This window comes from Toxotes jaculatrix, chromosome 10 (assembly GCF_017976425.1).
Source record: "Toxotes jaculatrix isolate fToxJac2 chromosome 10, fToxJac2.pri, whole genome shotgun sequence".
Classification (NCBI taxonomy): Eukaryota; Metazoa; Chordata; class Actinopteri; family Toxotidae; genus Toxotes; species Toxotes jaculatrix.
In genome coordinates, this window is record NC_054403.1 from 4017104 (window position 1) to 4037153 (window position 20050).

Sequence of the window (20050 nt, forward strand, 5' to 3'; positions counted from 1 at the left end):
CCGTCTTTTTTTTTCTTTTTTTTGCATTTGGCCATGTTTTTTTTGTTCTGTGTCGTTATAAATGGACCCTTAAACTTTTGGTTACAATGACACTAAATTACCACTGATTTCAATCTAAATTATTACCTTCTTTTTTTTTTTATTTATAGACATGATCTTTATCAATATCCAAACATGGAACAACAAAAAAAAAAAAAAAAAAAAGTGAAATAATGTCAAAGAAAATGAGAACTTGTTTTGAGGTTTACATCAGCCAAAGCCATTCTGTCTCTCTTAATGTCTCCCACTGGGAAAACAAGAAGCCTTCCTTGTTGGGGGTGGGGGTGGGGGGGAGTCAATACTTAAACAAGAGTCAAACCTCTGAATCAGAATGTGGAACCTAGCAAATGGATCAACACGCCTTCAGAACAAGTAGATATAGATGGATTTATATATAGAGTTTTATATTCAGCTTGAAACTTTTTAAAAGAGTACAGTAAACACTTCTCACACATGATAGAAACTACTCGACGCCTCGGAATCAGAAAAGTGCAGGCCAAACACGGTCCAAGCCCACGATATGGTGAACAAACCAAATCCAAAGAAAAAAAAAGAATAAAAAATGAAAAGAACTCAGAATTTAAAAAAAAAGAAACATTCCTGCCCACACTCTTTTCTTACAAAGTTTGAAGTAGATCAGAATAGAGACACCTGACCACATAAACAGAATAGAAAAATCTAAAACTGTGGTATTGCATTTTGAAATGCACAAAGATTCTCCTGTACAATTTGGCGTCTCTCTGCGAGTACAAATGCCTAAAGGGCTCAGTGGCGGTTTCTCTGGGCCGCTCTCGTTTCAGTTCGTCTCCCGCACACGTATCAAGTCCTGGCCCGTGGGTTTTGATCGTCCTCAGAGACGTACGTATACGTCAGCGCTGTAAACAGGCACACGCAGATTGGAAAAGGATCGGAGAGATCGGTGAAACCGGGTTTTATCTCCCCGTCATCACTGTCCTTCCCCCTCCTCCTCTGTTGAGTTTCTCAGTCCTGCTGAGACACAATGGGGTCCTCCCAATAAGGCTATCCATCTTACCTGCCTGCACCCGTCCATCCCACCCCCTCTCCCCCTCTCCCCCTCTCCAGTGTCCAACAGTCTCCTAATCCCGAGGGAGGGGTGCCTCCAAAGCCCGGCAGTGATCCAAGGAATTCCAGAAAGGAGAGGGAACTCTTAGTTCCTTAAGGAGGGGGTGTTTCTCATTTTGTGTGTAGTCGTGAGTGTTTTTTATTTTTATTTTGTTTTTGTTTTTTCCGCTGGGTGAGGAGGGAGAGGGAGGAGGGCAACAATGGACTGAAAATTTATGCTTCTTTGTTCTTTTTTTGTTTTGTTTTGTTTTTTTTTTTTTTATAGCCTTGGTTGTCGGGGAGTGATTGTGCAAAGTCACGCGGTTTCCGAGATGTCCACGCGAAAGGAGCTAGCAAACCCTTTTCCTCGCTGTAAGAAGCAAAGAAAAAAAACACAACATGGTTAGCACAGTGTGTATATATGTATGTGTGTGTTAGTGTAAGGGGGTATGGGGGCATTTGTCTGAAGAGGGATGATAGAAAACAAAAAAGAAAGAAAACCTGTGCTTAAATGGCCTCATTCACACAGAACTAGTGGGGTTCACACAAGTGGCACACAACAAGGGGTAGGAAGTCTCACATCTCTCATCTGGACCATTTCAGTTCACTCTTGTGAAATGGCTCATGGATAATATGTGTGTGACTATGCATGTGAAGGGGGGGTGGGTGGGGGGCGGCTGGTGAATATTGCATGGCCAGTTTATTTAGGACAAAAACAAAAGACTCAGGCTGATCTCAAACAGGCTGGAGGGTAGTCTCTCATACACACCCCCTCCCTGTCTCTACACACCCCCCCCCGCCTGCCCCCCCCAATGTTGTCTGAGTTTGATGACTCTAATCAATGAGCTCTGGCTGTCACAAATCCACCACCCCCACCCCAGCACCGCCACCCTCAACCCGACCCCAGGCCGGGTCCAGGCCCTGCAGGTCCCAGGACAAAAGAGTCTCTGTGTGTATCAGTGGCTGACTTGATCAGATTAGGGAGCCTCTTGGTATCATCATTCTATCCCTTCCTCCACTCCAGTCAACCCCCCCCCCCCCCCTCCACCAGCTCCCCTCCCCGACTGTTGTTCCCTCTTTGCCATTATCCCCCCCGCACCAGTACTGCCGCCCCCGCACTCATTAGCATAAGGCCCCCACAGTAATCTACTCTGAGAGAGGAATGAGTGGCGGTGTTCCTGGGAAACACAGCAATATTGGGAGCCCTTCACTTGGAGTGGTGCATCATAAGCGCATAATAAGCCCATCCACGCCGACTATCAGAAACCAGAGCGGCGCACACAACAAACACAACGTCCATCAAATGGGAGGCTGAAGAGTGTAACAAGAGAAGAGGAAGCACAGAAATGAAAATCATGTAAAACTTGGTTTAATGGCTGTTGCCTGATGGTTGTTTGGTTGTGGGAAAAGTTCATCAGGTTTAAGCTGCACACGTTTTTTTAGGCAATGCTCACTTTTTTTTTCAGATTAGGTTTTCAATGTGAAATATGCGCCATCACACGACAGCAGTGTTACTGTGCTTTATTATATCATTAGTGTGTTCATTATTCTAATTTTTATTCTGTGCTCCTCTTACTAAGCTGAATTACATTACAGCTGGATTATTATAATGATTCCATTAGTTGGTTTTACATGTGCTGTTGTTTTTAGCTTCCATTTGATGGTGTGGACATTTTTTTTTTTACAGCGTGTAGTTTGCCGCTGAAACTTTCTCACCATAATTAACAAAATATTATCTGAACCTGCTTCAGTTCACTTCAGTTATCTTTATCTATCATCACATGCTCCACTGCTTTAACTCATTAGACCCAGAAAAACCCGGTTCACTGTCAGACACTCACCATCACAGCAGCAGTGTCCTTAATAGAATTAAGTCATTAGTGCATTTGACAGGTTGTGTATCATCGTCCAAAGTGCATTGCCACAACTGCAGTATTACTGTACAGCATCACAACTGTAATGTCTTTATTTCAGTGTTTTGTTCTTTAATCCACAGCTGCTCAGCTTATACAGCAGAAATACATTACAGCTGCAGCTTCTCATTCTAATAATAAACACAGTCTTATCATAACCTGCTTAGAATGTATGGGATCAAATTAGGTCCAATAAGATGTTGATCTTGTGAAGTGAAGTTGTAAATCAGCATTTGTAAACCTGCAAAAATAAATCTGCATGACTTAAACTCAGGTTTGTGCAGGCGGAGAAAAGGTTTGCAATTTGTAAAAAGAAAGAAAAAGAAAAGAGAGACAGTGTGTGTATGAATAAAATCTGTGTCACAAATGTCTTTGTGAACATCTGTGCACACATACACAGCAGAAAAAAACTGCGTGTAAAACTCAGCGCTCAAAAGTTCCCACGCTGTGTGTAATGACCCCCTTTACTGACTGGACACTGGCGATCCAATCACGAAGCAGAGTCCAGTCAGAGGGCAGAGGCGGTTCCTGTTACGTAGAATGTACTTGTCTTGGTTTAATTCGTTTCCTGCTTCGTACCTGTACACAGATGTTCACTGAGTGTTGTTGTGTAACCTCACCACTGATATCATTTGCTCACAGATTTTATTCACTCTCTTTTATTTTTCAGATTCAAATCTCTCCTACAAAGATGTACAAACCTGAATTTCTTATGCCGATTTTTTTCCTTACAGGTTTACAGCTCACACAAACCTGATCTTTTTTTTGACCCTTATTTGAGCCCGTAGGAATGCCCCGCAGTTCATATCTAATAAACTGTAACCTGTTGATCGTCCTCTGAGACGAAGCTGCCGGCGCGCTTTGTGCTAGAAGGCAACCTTTTATCAAGGAGAAGAAAGTCTAATGTGAGCTGCTGGTTTGCTTGAAATAACTTTTTGATTCAAGATTTAAAAAAAAAAAAAAAAAAACATAGCAAATGAATAAAACATTAATTAAAGGGGGAAAAAAGGCATTTTTCCTGCTGTTTCTACCAGCGTGCTGTGGTTTTAAATGATGGCGCTAGGGAAGCAGCAGGGCTCTGACAGTTCTGATAATTCCAGCTCGCTGTGTCAGATGATGAGAGAGGGGGCCTCTTCAGGCACTGCTTGACAAAATTATAATTAAGCATTATCACCAAATTGCAGTGATTGAGGATGTATCTCTTTGTGGCCTTTGAATGAGAGTTAAGAAAAGAGTCATTCCTTGGGAAATGCGACTTCTCCTTTTTTTTTTATTCTCCTCTTCTCAGTTATCTAAAACTGTTTTTTTTTTTTTTATCCTCAGCTGCAACGCAATGACGTCTGTCGAATGAGAATGAGATGCTAAACCCGCCGCCTGCTGTTCTTCTTTGCTGATTAAAAAAAAAAAGAGAAAAAAAAAGTAATTTTTCATCGCTGGGCTTCGTGAGAGGACCAGTGTCTCTTACATTACAGCAGCCATTTTTCCTTAATGAGACAGAGCTTCCTTAACGCTAACATCTCCACCCATATCAAAGCAACCATATAGATCATAATTGCTTTTGGCATGTTTCATTTACAAAGGGCCCTCAGGCCAATCAGTGCTGGAGGTTTGTGTGTTTGTGTGCATGTGTGCGTGTGTGCAGTATAAGCTGAAATGGTAGGTGAGAGAAGATAAGATCATCACAGTCACAGATAATGGAGGTGCTTGACAAAGAGGGAAGAGTTAGTTAAACACTCTGACGAGAGGCCTGAGAGAACAGGGGTCGGACCTGAAATGAATTTCATGCTGCCTTCCTCCAGCCAATCCAGGGAGAAAATTGAATTTGGAATCTTTTCTTTTTTCACCTAATTCGATCACCAGATCGGAGAGCGGGGGGCCGGCGCTGAGGCCTGAGTAAAACTAAAACAAAATACTCACTTAAATAAGCTGGGTTACAAGGTGATCTGGAGCTAGGCAGAAATGCTTCCAACTCTTTCCTCTCTAGGGAGCTCTGGTGGTGGTGGCTGAGGTGATGGTTTTGAAGAAGGTGGTGGTGGTGGAGGTTTTGATGGTGGTGGAGGTGTTGGTGGTGATGACTGAGAGGCATCTCTTTGCCAAAAGTGGAGAATGACTTATCGCTCGTTTGCTCTGGGCTTTCAAATACCTCTGTGTCCGGAACAGAGTCCATGCCAGGCACGTGGAGGTTGCTGCGGTAGTCCAGACCCTGGCGCCCGTCGGAGGGCATGAAGCTCGGCATCCAGCAGCGATCGGAGTGGCCCAGGGCCTTGCACTCCTCCGTGCAGTTGGAGAACAGATCGGCACCTGTGGATCGAAGTGGTAAAAGTCTTTAGTCGACGATCAGGAAACGTGATACCCCCACAAACACAGACGCATGCACACAAGACACACATGGCTCAATCATCACAATGCAATCTTAAGCAACCTGCTCTTTGATTCCTCATGTCAGGGCTTTCTGTCTGTCACTGTCTTTAATATCTAAGCACATAAAAAAAAAAACACTACTAGCACACACGCACGGCGAAGGACTGAGGAACAAAGTGACTCCTGAGACTTTGTGTTCTGCTTTGTCAAAGCGTACATGTACTTGAGTATTTTCATTTGATGGTGCTTTATACTTCTGCTGCATTTCAGTGGGAACAGTTGTTTATAGTTAACACAGTTCGAGTTACTAACTGCTTAACTATGAATTACAAGCTTTTACATATGGAACAGATGAAATATGGAACCGTTCATTTCACTGTGGAAGAGATTTGTTATTATGAAACATCCAGGTTCTCATGTAACAGAAGAGAATGGAGAGTGACAACCCCCCCAAAAATAACATGCAGCCGCTTTATACAAACCTCTGTTTCAGTCAGTTCATTGGTGAAACACATTTATATTTATGCAGGCACATACTATATATACAGTACACACAGAGGCACAGCACTGCAGAGATTAGTGAGGAACCATTAGACACTGAATTAAAGAGATTTTTCATTTTTACTTTAAGTCTGAATCTGAATCTGATTTTTTTTCCTACCTCTGTACATCTGTTCTAGATGTTTTAAATTTCTTAAACTGACTAAGACTCAGACCTTTTTTTTTTTTTTTTACTCCAGAGGAGAATTATTTCAGCCAAACGGTGACACGCTGTGATGTTACATTTGCTCCCACTGCAGTTTCCCTCATTTCTGGAATGTTTTTTTTTTCTTGGAAAAGTGCTTCTTTCAAACAGAACTGACTAAAGCAAAGTGCTGCACTAAAACCAAAAACTTCCTGACACAAACTTATTTGCATTGAAAACAGGCAGATTTCTTTCACTTGTTTTAAGAAACTATTTTTTGTTTTTTTTTAAGTTAAGTAATGGGACTAAATGACTGGTTAAGATGAAGATCTATAGCCTTGAAACTGTTGAAAAACCTATGACTTCTTTTATTCTTTTTTTTTTTTCTCAAACAATTTCAAGGCTGAAGTTTTACAAAAGCGCTCGAGCACACTCGTGTGAACTCTGTGCTGTGGAAGAGGGCAGCAGAGTTTAAGGACTCTCCTCATTGATATTTATCAATGCATTTGTAAAATATTTTGGGGCTTCTGAAGAAGAAGCCATTTCTTTTTGAATTATTCAAAGAATTGTAGTTTGTGGTGTTAATGGAGTCGACCATTAAAAAAAATACATTCTCAGCCTGCTTCATTTACAGGCAAATTTACAGGCAAAAACATTTTTTTTCTTCAAGGACTGGTCGATGTTTGCTTGTCTCTTTTGCTTGTCTTCTCTTTCAGAGCAGTGGAAAGAAAACATCCGTAATAAACATATGGGTGTTTATTTCACCACACTCTTGCCTATTTGCGTCTGCACCAAAACTCAGCTTTCTATCGCAACGAGTAGGACCACAGTCGCTGTCATTACAGGTACTGTAGTACAGCTCTCTCTCCCCTGCACTGTGCAATGTTACTGGATCCAAACGTGGTCACTTCTTTTCCTTTTCCCATCCTGTAATGTCATTCCCGGTATAAATATGTTTGATTTTACAATACAAATCAAGGCTGTTTTACTCTGAGCCATAAATCATTTTAGTAGCACCTTTTTCTGAAGGTTCGTACAGAGGAGTTTGTTCATACATCAGTCATTCATCAGCCTGATTTATAGCACATTTTATTCCTAGAAACATGGCAAAAAGGGATGTTCTATGCCATTTGACAGTATTTTCTCATCGATAGTATCCAACATCGCCTCTGTAAAAACATTTAAACATAAAATAAAAAAAAGTTCAGTCTGGCCCCGGCTGGTAAACACTCTCCTTTCAGGACCAGATAGTCTTCATTCTCTAAATTCACAGATTCTATTAATAATAATTAATCAAATTATTCATGATGATAAATACGATTGACAGGAACAAAAGATCCTCGTTCCTGAGGCTGATAAACTTTGAATTTCCTGCTTTCCAAAAACCGACCAGAAATATATATATATATAAAAGGAAAAAGCCAGTTAGTAAAGAAGATTATGTAATGGATTCATTTTCCAAGTAGGGCCATAGCCTGGATTTGAAAAATATTCAGGTCACTGAGGTCTAAAACTTTTAAATGATTAGATTTGTACTTTAAGTATTGTGTATGTGTACGTCTAAATGAAGTTTCAAGCTCTTACTTGTACAATGTCAACTTCCCTCAGGTTACTGAAGCTCACACATTCCCAGAAATAAAAACATACTACATAACCTTAATGGTGGAAAAGGCCCTGATGTCAGGCACTAAACAAAAACTCAGAATCCTTCTTTCAGCGTTTGGCTCAGCAGACTGACAGGTCGTTTGGAGCAACATGATCTGATCTCAAATATCTTCGATCTGATGCAAAATATCACATATCACTGGGTGTGTGTGTGTTGTGTGTGTGAGCTGCAGGCTGCTACTTGCATACACGTTAAAAAAACAAAAAACAAAAAAGAAGTTCCCTTGGAATAGGTGGGTGGAATTTATACGACAAAGGGAGAGCGTGTGTGTGCGTGCCTGTGTGTGTGTCTGTGTGTGTGTGTGTTTGCAGGGGTTGAGAGGTTGGTACTCTCTTCAAAGCCGTTGCCAGCGAACTGCCCGTGGTCCCTTTAGCCCGGACATTAGAATAACTAAACCACAAATTCAGTAGTATTGGATTACCAGCCTGCCCATGTCCCAGACCCAGACTCTCAACAACCGCCCCCTCCCCCCCCCCCCCCCCCCCCCCCCCCCCCCCAACCCGCCCTCCCCTTTTTTTTTTTTTCAAAGCCTATTGTCCTCTGTGAAAGCACAGGTATGAATGAATGTGGACTAATTATTTGTGAGGCTTTTTTTTAATGGCTGGAATTGTCTGTGAGAAATTCAGCTTTTTGTCAGAGGGCAAAGGAAACCGAGTTAAGGGGTTGGAGGGGCACAGAGGAGTTAGCAGGGACATTAGCTGTTCAGCACAGCTATTTAGGCCGAGTGTAAGCCTTAAGCCAAATTGTGTTTTCATCGCCCCATATGTTTTTTGTTTTTTTTTTTGCAGTAGAGCTTAGATCCTGTGTATGCATGTTTTTTTTTTTGCAGCCTAAGTCTGCTTGTTGTGTATGTGTGTCTGAATCGCTGTTTGGGGCTAAAATCTGTACTGTTCAGCTAGGGCTATCTGCTGCTAATCCCTCTGAATACAGACTGATCAGGCTAAGACTGCTGCCGTCTCAGTAAGCAGAGTGTGTGAGTGTGGTTTTGTGGTGTGTGTGTCTGTAGCAGTCAGCAAACAGGGAATTTGCTTTGTTACAAAGCGGATTAATTTGGCTTGCCATCACTAACAGCTTGGAAAAGTGCCCAGTCTCCTATCGAGAGGAGAGGGTTTCTTATTAAATATTAACCAACGTGCCATAAATACACCATCACATTAGATTTTAATACGGCCTCTTACACGGGAGGAAACAACTTTACTGTACGGCTTTGACGGTGGGATGCAACCAGAATGCATGCTGGGTGCAGACATACAGTATCAGTGCACCTGGACATGCAGGGAGCATAGGAAAAAATAAATTAATTAATTAAATAAAATTTAAAAAAAAAACAAAGAGGATGGAGGACACGGAGCTCTGCTTCCATTACAAAATGGATGCTGTGTTAATTCTCAAAATGGGAACGGGAAATGTGGCATTTAGACTCAGCCAAAGAGATAAGACTCTCTCTCACACACACACACACACACAGAGAGAGAGAGAGATGGGGGAGAGAGAGAAAGAAAGACAGAAAGAGAGAAGCGGGGGTGGGGGGTAACTTCAGCTATAAAGCCAGATCAAGACATCTTGATATTTCTTGACATTTTGGCAAAATTAGATGTTCCCCTAGCACATTAGACCAAGCGTCTATCGAATCAGGCAGATAAAAACATTTCAGCTGTAAAACTGAACCTCTTGCCGCCCCCCCCCACCCCACACACACACACACACACCAAGGCCCAAAAAGTGTATTTAAGGTTGCAGGTGATGCCGCATACTTCTCCGACACGTTTTCTGAGAGCAAACAGTCAGCGTGAGCACGACGACGCTTCATCCGGCCACAGGGTACGAGAGTCTACCCTCCACTTCAACGCAGGATTGTACAAGAACTGTATCAACATGCATCGCACTAAGCCAACACAAGCAAAAGAGGCCAGCGAAGAGACACGGGGGGGGGGGTTTACAGGTGGGGGCTACCAAAGCGATCTTGAAGCGTGCCGACCCCGTTGGTACTTCCAACGACCTCGTCTCGTCTCAGCATTCCACACGGCGTTCACCCAGGGCAAACGCAAAGTCTTGATAATAACCTTCATTTGGTAATTGGTATGCAGAGGTTCTGAAAAATGAATTACTGATCAGCGAGCTGTTACCACAGTGACAACGTGAACTGAAGGCCTAAGGAGGAATTCATCACGGCAGCAGGGAGAGATGGGAGTGGATTTGGGGTGGGGCGGGTTAGAAATTGGATAAGCGTCTTGACTCAATCTTCTCTAAGTGCGTGACATTGGCTATATTGATAATATGCACTTTACACATGTAGAAGGACTGGAATTGGGGGTGTGGGTGGGGGGCTGAGGCAGGGAGTGAAGTCCAAGGGCTGAAGAAGTGGACCTAGAGGGCCCGGCAGCAAATGAGGAGCACTTTAATTCCACTGTGGCTTAATTCAGGAGGAAATGTGCCCATCACAGAATGTATAGAATGACCTTTAACTCAGAGCTCGCTCTCAACACTTGCACTACAGAGAGCTCTACAGCTTAATCATTAGTCTTCCAGGTGAAAGTGGCAGAAAAGCATGTAACTGGACCTTGACTGAAGATGTCTTTTTGTCGAAGTGCTGCCTCCCAGGGTCCAGAGTCGTCTTTCACATTCAAGAGACGTTTCATATTTCTCCTGGTACTAAATCTGATCAAATAAGGATCTCAACAGGTTGAGTTTGAGATGAGTCACTTATTCAATTTGTTGATGATCAGAAAAAAAAAAACTGTTTTCATCAGTGATCAATTCTTTAAATAACTCAAGTACAAGTAGCTGGTTGTAGTTTCTACCATACTCCTGTTCAATGTAAGAGGGAAAATATATGAACATGAAGATATAATACATATACATGAATACATGTATTCATACATGGAGTGTCACGTACATCAACGTGTCATTTGCTATATTAAATTAGCACATGAGAGTAATAGTATATGTCTGTAAGAAGGAAAACACACCTGTAAAAAAATATGGAAGTGAAAATACAATTAATGTACATGAGAGGCCCCAAAATAAAATTCAGACTCATCAATGATATTTAGGATTTCACTCATAGAGTAGTTTATGTTTTTTTTTTACCACAGTATGATATTTCTACTCTTTCTTAACTAAAGCATCGGAGCTCTTCTTCTACCACAGTCATTCATTATCAGCTGAATTCCTTTGGGGTCTTTTAAACTGTTGGTCTCACAGAATCTGCAGTTGCAATTTGATGCTATTACTATGGGCTGCGGCACCTTGTGAACATGCATATGAATTGAGCATTTGTGAAGATTATCAGTTTCAGCTCTTTTTAACATGTTTTCATGTCGTTTTCTACAGTAGCACAGCAGACCTGAGACCACTGCCCTTTTCTGTTAAGGTTGTAACATTTCCTGTCCTTGCACATTAGGAATATTTAACATTAGTGTGTTGAATAGTAGCAGCAGTGGTAGCGGTAATAGTGGCAGGTGTAACAGAAGCAGCAACTATAACACAAATACTATACTATAAATACAATATTTCCGCTTTTCTCACGCCTTACACCACATTAATGCATCCACACTAAAAAAACATGAGGCATATCGCATCATCACTGCTCTATCTCCGCACATATCTACACACTGCAGAGTGTAATGGTACATAATGTGCAGCGTTTGTTCATTTGAGTCCTGCATTTGACCTTTACTGCAAATCCTCCCCTCTCCCTGCCACACTCTCTGTCACTCTCCACCGCACACTGAAATGCTTTTTCGAAATAAGCTTGGCACCAATCCGGCCAAGAAGGAGCTGATGATCCAAACGGGTCAGAATTTAAGAAAAAAAAATATGTACAATGGGTGTGAAATCAGAGCAGATGCACAAAATGACCCTGACTATAAGAAGCATATATATATATATATGTGTTTCATCCTTTTTCTGTTGCTTTGTGACTCCCTAAGTGCCTCGTTGATGAGGAAAAGCTGAAAGGCTTTTGATCAGGGAACAACCAAGCACACAGCCTGAAACAGCAGAAAATGTTGGCATGACAGCAGCAACGATCAGGGTGTAAAAAAAAAAAAAAAAAAAAAATTATAGGGCAATGAGGGTAAACAGCACCATCCTTCTCTATGAGGCCTGTTTCCAGCAGTCAGGAAGCATGTTCAAACAAATCTTACTGGAGTATTTCTCTGCCAATATGCAATGTTAATGCTTTAATTCACAGTTCAACAAATTTAGTGCAACATTAAAAACCAATATGCTGCTATAAAATCTGATTACATGGACAAAAACGTCTCTCTGCAAGGAGAAAAAAAAAAGTTCAGCCTGAATTCCTCCTCCTCTGATGTATTCATAAAGTACCTTGTCAAAAGAGGCCAACACACCACTGTGATGGATGACGTGGACGCGTTTATTTAACATTAGCATTTATTAAACACTGACACAGTTCGACTGTACCCTCGCTGCTGACAAACTCAATTAGCACACAGAGGCTAAAGCCTGTGTTCTTTCTCCAAGCATTGTGGGAGCAGAATTGCGGGGACACTAAGCCACGCTATCAATTATCCTAATCAAACAAAGACTTGATGCACAGCAAATAATCTGTTTAAAGGCACTAAGCTGGCTGATAATGCCACAACAATGGAACTGTACTCTATTTTCTAACGCCAAGGGTACTCAAAAGTCAGTAGTGAGTTGCTGCTGGGCCTGCTGCACTGCATCACAACTGGGCATACAGCACGCCGTACTTCTGTATATGAGGGTGGGACTGTCTGAACAGTCAGGGCTGGCGATGAAACAGAACATAAAGCAGCTGGCTGGCTCTGGGCCCCCGAGCAGGAATGAAACGGTTCCGCAGAAGTGAAAAAGATAAAAGTTGAAGCAGATGTGAACTTAAAACCTCAATACGTTCGTGACACCGACCGCAGCACGTCCGTAGTCGCAATCGTCAAAAAATATGTCAAATTATTCACGATACCAGTGAATAATTTGTCAGGTGAATAATACCTGGGTGTTCACCTGAATCATGACAAGACTCCACCTACTGAGGAGACTCAGGTCTTTTGGAGAGCAGGGGGGGGCGCTCCTGATGACCTTGTTTTTGGACTTTGTGGTGACCAACCACAAAATCAACCATTTTCACCTTCATCTAAGCAACTGAACAGACCGGTTAAGAAATTCTGTTCTGAGATGTCCCAGTGGAGGTGGTGGGAGAAAGGAGAACGATGGCTAAGCTATCACGCCTGATGAAGAACATCTCCCACGCCACACAGCTCCCCCAGTAACAGGCTGCCTCGCCCGGCGTGTGTGAAGGAGGGATACTGCAGGTTTCTTCCTTCCTGCTACTGCCAGACTTTACAACCAACTCTGCTCCCAATGGACCGCGCACACCAACGCTGACAAATCCGCTCATGTGCGATATTAATGTATGCTAAACTGTGCAATATCAATATTTCCTATGTGCAATAATGTGACTTCAAGCATTGAGTCTGTTTACTCAGTTCTTTGACTTATTTGGTTATTTACTTCTGTTGACTTTACTGATGCTTTTGCTTTGCTGTTGTAACCCTGCAAATGTCCCCGCTGTGGGATTAATAAAGGATTTTCTTATCTTATCTTAAGCAGATCAGTGGTTTTATCAGATACATCTTTACTGAAATCAGACAGGATAGTTCCTGATTTTACACTTTAAAGTTCTCGTACAGCTGCTTGTGTTCAGACAGCATTTAACACAGCATAGCATCAAGCTTAAAAAAAAAAAAAAAAAAAAAAATGTACAAGAATACCAAAAGTTGACATTTAAAATCTGATGACAATCATAAAAAACACTCTTGTTGACTCATTCTTTGGTCAGATAGCTCCTGTTTGATATTTAATTCAGATTTAACAACAAAATAATGTTGCCACTTTTATCCAACTCTTATTTAGGCCAGGGCTAGCATGGCAGCATTCTTTCAGTGTTCCTTCTTTTGTCTAAAAACAAGAGCCGGCAGGTCACACAAAATGCTAATGCACTTGAAATAGGACAACTCTGTCTACATACAGCAGCTGGCTGTGGTGCTACTGTGGTTGAAAAGGCTAAACTGTATTTTGGATATTGAACCTCATAGCCTTTGTTAGTATTCACTAGAATACATCCAGCACACAGAGAACCCAAGGCTTGGTATCTAATGTCAAATCAGAAACCTGGTTCCATAAAGTATCCTTATTCATTTTATTTAGGAAAAGTTCTTGTGGAGCTGTTTGTGTTTAGCCTTATTTTTGGCTAAACCTAGTGATAAAAAACGGATTTGCATCCCTCAAAGTGAGGTATCAAAAACACATTTTGCTTATTGATACCAAAACTCAGCCATAAACTCAGGCATAAAATTCAAACGACACCCAGCCCTACTTGCATGAAAGAGTGTGAGTATTCATAACGGAATATGAACTCTGGCTGGCTGCGTTCACATGAAATGCTAATGCACTCAAAATAGGACAACTCCATCCACATAAAGGAGCTGGCTGTCTCAGCCTCGCTGAGGAGTACAAATGTTCCACAGCGGTGAAGAAGAGAAAAACCGTAAGTGATTGTGAACCCTTGGTTATTTAGAGCTAAAAAAAATGGAGGAGGTGGGGGAAGGGGGGTGTAGGACTGGGGTAGCAGCGAGGAGGGTTCAGCTCTGTGTGTTTCTATTTACTGAAGTCTGTGTAACCCATCCAGCCTACTGGAGTAACAGTGGAAGTGGCAGGAAAGCTCCATTTGGCACGGCCAGGGCCCCTGCTGCGGCTGACCAGACATGATGACAGGCTCCGTCCACAGAGGGGCCCGCCACTGAGTGAAGACATAAAACCACCATTCATAACTCAGTGGGGCCCCATTGTGTGATCTCAGATGGGTTTCTTTAAGCAGGGAAGATTAAGAAAGAAGAAGAAGAAGAAAAAAAAAGGATGGGTATGGAAGAATATGGTCAGCGAGGAGAGAAGGAAACAGAGAAGAACAGAGGGAGTGCAGGAGGAGAATAACTAACTGCATGAATGAATGCATTAATTAATCTAATGAACGAATGAATCGCCTGTTTTGTTTGCCACGGCCCCACAACCTATTTGGTCCGCATCCCAGCACTCTGGTGTGAGCGTGGCCTCATTAAAAAGCCTGTCACGTCTTGTCGAGTGGTCTCCAGCGCTGAGTGACCGAGCTCGCCGGGAAGCGGGCTCCTCATTAAGACCGCCACATATTTACAAACAACGGCGCCGGGGTTCGCTCTCTGCCCACCGACATTAAATTATCACGTATCAGAAAAGACAGCGCCAAATGTTAAGAAACATGTTCTCATCAAGGCTGAGTACTCAGAGGAAGCTCACAGAGACTGGATCTGATTCTGCCATCCTAAGATCGTTTTTTTCCTTCTTCTTCTACTTTTTTCAGGGATAACAGGAAATCACAAGCCACAGTGGCACTATGAAAAAAAATATAAGACTCACTCAAAGTACAACACCATCATCACAAAAAGCTCCAGCCATGCGTGATGCTAGTCCTAATTAAAATGTGCTTTTATTTTTCCAGCCCTACAAAATGATCTGCAACTGAACAAGAAGAGTCTAGATTTCTTCACTGGAGACATGGGCAGCAATTTGCTCATGAACCTACACCACAATGCTAATCAGCAGAGCCTACTCCAGTCGTATAGAAGCCATTAAACTCATAGAGACACGAAGGGGTAGATCGTAAACACACACGCAAAGCCAGTTCTTACCAGAGGAATGGCCTCGATTGGTGGCGTCGTGGTCGCTGTCTCCTTGTTCGCTGTCCCCGTGGCCACTGTCTTTGGAGCTAACCAGGTCAGCCTCCTGGAACGCCGAACTGAAACCGAAGAGAACATCAAATCAGAGCCCCTTTCTAAATCTTAGTGCTCCCATCTCATCACAGAGAGCATCATCATGCTGATGAGAGTGAGCGTATCAGCTAATGAACTGGAAGCAGTGGACAGGATAAGAGGTTTATTACAGGGGGATGTCACAGAGCGAGCACGGCAAAAAGGTCGCAGTGAGAGTCATATTTACCTGTTGACACGTCTCGGCCTGTCAACCAGGTAGCTGAGCTCCGCTCGTTGGTGTTTGGTCTGAAAGAGAAGGGGCGGTTTTCAGTTTTCAGTGTGTGTCACTCAAACACCCTGTGTAACATGATTAGCATAGAGCAAAAGGGAAACAGAAAAATAAAAATTAAATAAAAATAAAAATAAATAAATAAATAAATGTCCACCACCATCAAGCCAGATATGATGCAGCCCACACAGTGCCATATTGATGCTGGCTATGAAATGAACCTGCGGTGCATGTTTAACCATCCAACATTGAACATATCGTTCATATCTAGTAGAGAGTGTGTGTTAGAGGAGGATGGGGTGTGTTTTCCCACACAAGGAGGGGGGGCATGGCTCTACAGACATGTTGCCAAGGCGCAAGATAAAGTAGTGCACCTATTCAGGCTGGCACAGCCAAGAGACGCATCTTTGTTCTAGTGCAACTCAGCAACATTGTGACCAGTGTGCTTAATGCGAACACCCTTCTCTCCGGGGATTCGGTCACACGCACTCTCAGATACACCCACAGCAACCAGCAGCTCTGAGCCACATTACATTATGCTTATACACTTCTCTTACTCTGATATTTATTTATTTTTCTTTATCATTTCGAATACTTGGCAGTACAACATGAACATGCAGTGATTGCTGTTTCACAGCTGACCTCCCTGAGGACTGCTGAAGGCAACACATCAGCAACCAGTGGTCTAATGATTGTGTTTTCTTTAATGCCTTTCCTGAAATAAGCCAGAGGACCTTGCAGCATACTGTATGTACCAGCTCTCAATAAAAAGCCATTTTTTTAAGGCCTGGCATGCCACTGAGATGAGGGGAAAAGAATGTATGGACTGAAGAAGGCTCCTACGCCACATAGTCATGTATCTGAATAGTATCAAACAGGCAGACTTCATGTGTTTTAGGGGAGATCCTGTGTATGAATCAGGTTATAGACATGCTGAGGGTCTCTGGATGGAAGGGGAGGTTAAACTGTAGGGTATGAGAGGGACTCTTACCTCGTTTGATAAAATGCTGCCGTTTGATATGATGTCAGGCTGCTGGTCTGTGTACCCTGTCACTATGGCCCCGCACGGGTTGTGATCGGTGTCTGTGCTCCTAGACGGACTACACGGCTTTAGGAACATGAGGTCGGTTTTGGCCGACTCTGGAGTCAGACATACCTGGTAGCAATAGTTCTGGTTTTGGTGGTGGGAGCCGAAGCTCCCTGACTCCTCCACGGGGACTTGAGCTGTACCGGCTCCACTCACGTTAACAGCGCTTTGCACCAGCATGATATCTGACTTGCTGAGCTTTTTCTTGCGGGCCCGGCCCTGCTGCGAGCAGCAGGGGCTGCAGCCCAGGCAGCAGTCACTAGTCAGGCAGGTGTAAATGTTGAGCTTTTTGTCCTTCTGGCAACGCACAGCCAGCACAATCATAACCAGGAGGAAGATGAAAGACACAGAGCCCAGGGCAATGATGAGGATCAGCGTGAGGTCCAGGGTGCCATCTTTGGCCTTGGCGGCGCCGCCTCGGTCCCCGCTGCCGTGGCCTTCAGCCACGCTGTCCACCAGCATCACCAGCACGCTGGCACTGGAGGACAGCGGCGGCTGGCCATGGTCTCTCACCTCGATCAGCAGGTCATATAGCTGGTGGGGGTCTCTCTTGGCTGACACCCGCCTCGCTGTCCGGAGCTCACCGGTCCTCCAGTCCATTCTGAACATGCCATTCTCGTTTCCCCTCTGGATGCTGTAGGACAGCCGTGCATTCTCACCATCATCTGAATCCATAGCCACGATGCGGGTCACCAGGTAGCCAGGCTCGGCTGAACGGGGTAGGGGCTCCCTGGCTGTGCCATTCTTCCCCAGGGGGGCCAACACCACGGGGGCGTTGTCATTTTGGTCCACGATGATGACTTTGACTGTGGCATTGGTGGAGAGCTCTGGGGTGCCCGCGTCTCTGGCCTGGACCATGAAAGTGAAATCCTTCAGCTGCTCATAGTCAAATGACCTGAGTGCATACAGATAGCCAGTCTCCTCATTGATTGACACATAGGTTTTGACTGACATCCCCTGGATGTCACACTCTAATATGGAGTAGCTGATGAGCGCATTCTGCCCGATGTCCGGGTCCAGAGCCGTCACAGCGTGTATGTACGCCCCTGGCACGTTATTCTCTGTCACATACACATCATATATGGGCTGCGTGAATGTGGGCGCATTGTCGTTCTCATCAGACACCTGGACTCGGATGGACTTACTGGTGGCGAGCGAGGGCGTCCCCTTATCCCGCGCGACCACAGTCACGGAGTAGGAGTCCACCTGCTCCCGGTTCAACGGCCCGTCGGTCACTATGGTGAAATAATTCCTGAAGGAAGATTTTAATTTGAACGGGACATCACCGAGGATTTCCACATGGATCTGTCCGTTCTCCTCTGCGTCCCGGTCAGTCACACTCAGCAGCGCGATCACGGTTCCGGGAGCCGCCTTTTCGCTCACGGATTCGGTGACGGTGCTGAAGGTGATCTCCGGTGCATTGTCATTCACGTCGGTGACTTTGACCAGCACTTTGCAGTGCGCGGGCACGGCGTTTGGCCCCAGATCCTTGGCCTGGACGAAGATCTGATACAGGCTGCTCTCCTCGAAATCCACCTCTCCGCGCACCTCGATGCGCCCGGTGCGCGGGTCTATGCTGAACAGGTCCTTTACGCGGTTGGAGATGTGGTTACTGAAGGAATAAACTATCTCCCCGTTTAGTCCCTCGTCCAGGTCGGTGGCGTTCAGCTGGATGACCAGCGTGCCCACCGGTGCGTTCTCCGAGAGGCTCACTGTGTAGACGGGCTGATCAAACACCGGCACATTATCATTAGAGTCCAGCACTTTAACCACCAGCAGCGCGGTGCCAGTCCGTGGAGGCTGACCGCCGTCCACCGCGGTCAGCACGTACCTGTGCGCCGCCTGCTGCTCCCGGTCCAGCGGCTTCTCCAGCACCAGCTCCGCGAACTTGTTTCCGTCTGTTTGAGTCTGCACGTCCAGGTAAAAGTAGTTGTTAGTCGTGATATCGTACGTGCGTAAAGCGTTAGAGCCCACGTCCGGGTCGAACGCGCTCTCCAGAGGGAAACGAGTTCCCGGAGTAGCGCTCTCTGAGATCTCCACCGTGATGTCTGTCTCCGGGAAGCTGGGTGGGTTGTCGTTAATGTCCACCACCTCAATTTCGACCCGAAACAGCTCCAGCGGGTTCTCCAGGAACACCTCCATGTTGAGCTGGCAGCTGGCGCTCTGTTTGCAGATTTGCTCCCGGTCGATTTTCTCGTTCACAAACAGGACGCCGTTCTCCAGGTTCACCTCCAGGTACGGTGAGCGAGAGCTGGGCACCACCTGGAAGCGGCGAGAAGCCAGTTTGGTAAGGTCCAGCCCCAGGTCTTCGGCGATATTCCCCACCAAGGTGCCATGGTCCGCCTCCTCCGGCACAGAGTAGCGTATCTGAGAGAGCACTCCATCCGTGATGCACAGGACAATCACAAGCACAATCATCGCCGGAAAAACAAGTGCACTTTGGTAAAAAATATCATAAACCTTGTTATCCTCTGTTAACGGACAAAATGTCAATTTCCATTACCCATTTCAATCGGAATGTAAAAGTCTCCAAAATGCGTAAAAGTCTCCAAAAACATGTAAGGCATCCGGAGAAATCTGTCCCATTAAAATAGGGGCATTTTGAAAAATAAAATAAAAACAAAAACAGAAGAAGAATAACAAGGACTTTCAATAATTGCAGAAGCCTTTTCCTATTCTAGCTCCACCGTCGTGCTTTTCAGCTGCGTCCCGGAGAAGCTACAGCGCACATTCCAATGAAGCGCAGTGCCGCTGGAGTGATGAAACCAGCCTGGTAGGGAGTTAGAAAAAAGGAAATCATAATCCATATTAGAAAAATACGAAATGCATTTTAATTCTGTGACGGTCCCGTACTCAGAAAATACATTTCAGATTTGGCCCTTTTTTTCTTTCTTTCTTTCCTTCTTTTTTTTTCTCTTCCCTGGCTCTGACTACTCTTGGCAGCCTGCTCCCTCACTGCGGTCTCCTCCACTCTACTCTCTACTGATGCTGTTCACTCAACAATTTGCTTTTTTTCCCTCCGCATCGCGCCTCCCCCTCGCAGCCCCCGCGGCTGTAAATCAAGCTGATAGCTCTCTCCTGATTGGATAGTGGGGTTGCCTGTCAGCGTCCGCTCGGCCCATGTCTCCTTCACTGTTTCTCTATCTCTCTCTCCCACTTTTTTTTTTTTTTTTTTTTACCTC

The 20050-nt window shown here is 44.4% G+C and overlaps 1 protein-coding gene across 4 annotated transcripts; it reads right to left on the minus strand.

The window, feature by feature from the left end:
* Window positions 1-222: 222 nt before the first annotated feature.
* pcdh10b (protocadherin 10b) lies at window positions 223-19313 on the minus strand. 4 transcript variants are annotated; one of them, XM_041048135.1, is made up of 6 exons: window positions 16773-19286; window positions 15740-15798; window positions 15433-15539; window positions 5099-5315; window positions 4932-5017; window positions 223-1471 (listed from the first exon to the last, which is right to left on the minus strand). In XM_041048135.1, exons 1-6 carry the CDS (start codon window positions 19284-19286, stop codon window positions 1452-1454), a joined length of 3003 nt encoding a protein of 1000 aa, XP_040904069.1. In that variant the 3' UTR covers window positions 223-1451. The 4 variants fall into 4 exon arrangements, with proteins under 4 accessions (XP_040904069.1, XP_040904070.1, XP_040904067.1 ...); XM_041048136.1 differs by lacking the exon at window positions 4932-5017 and having other exon boundaries at window positions 5158-5315; window positions 16773-19313; XM_041048133.1 differs by having other exon boundaries at window positions 4932-5315.
* Between the last annotated feature and the right edge of the window lie 737 nt (window positions 19314-20050).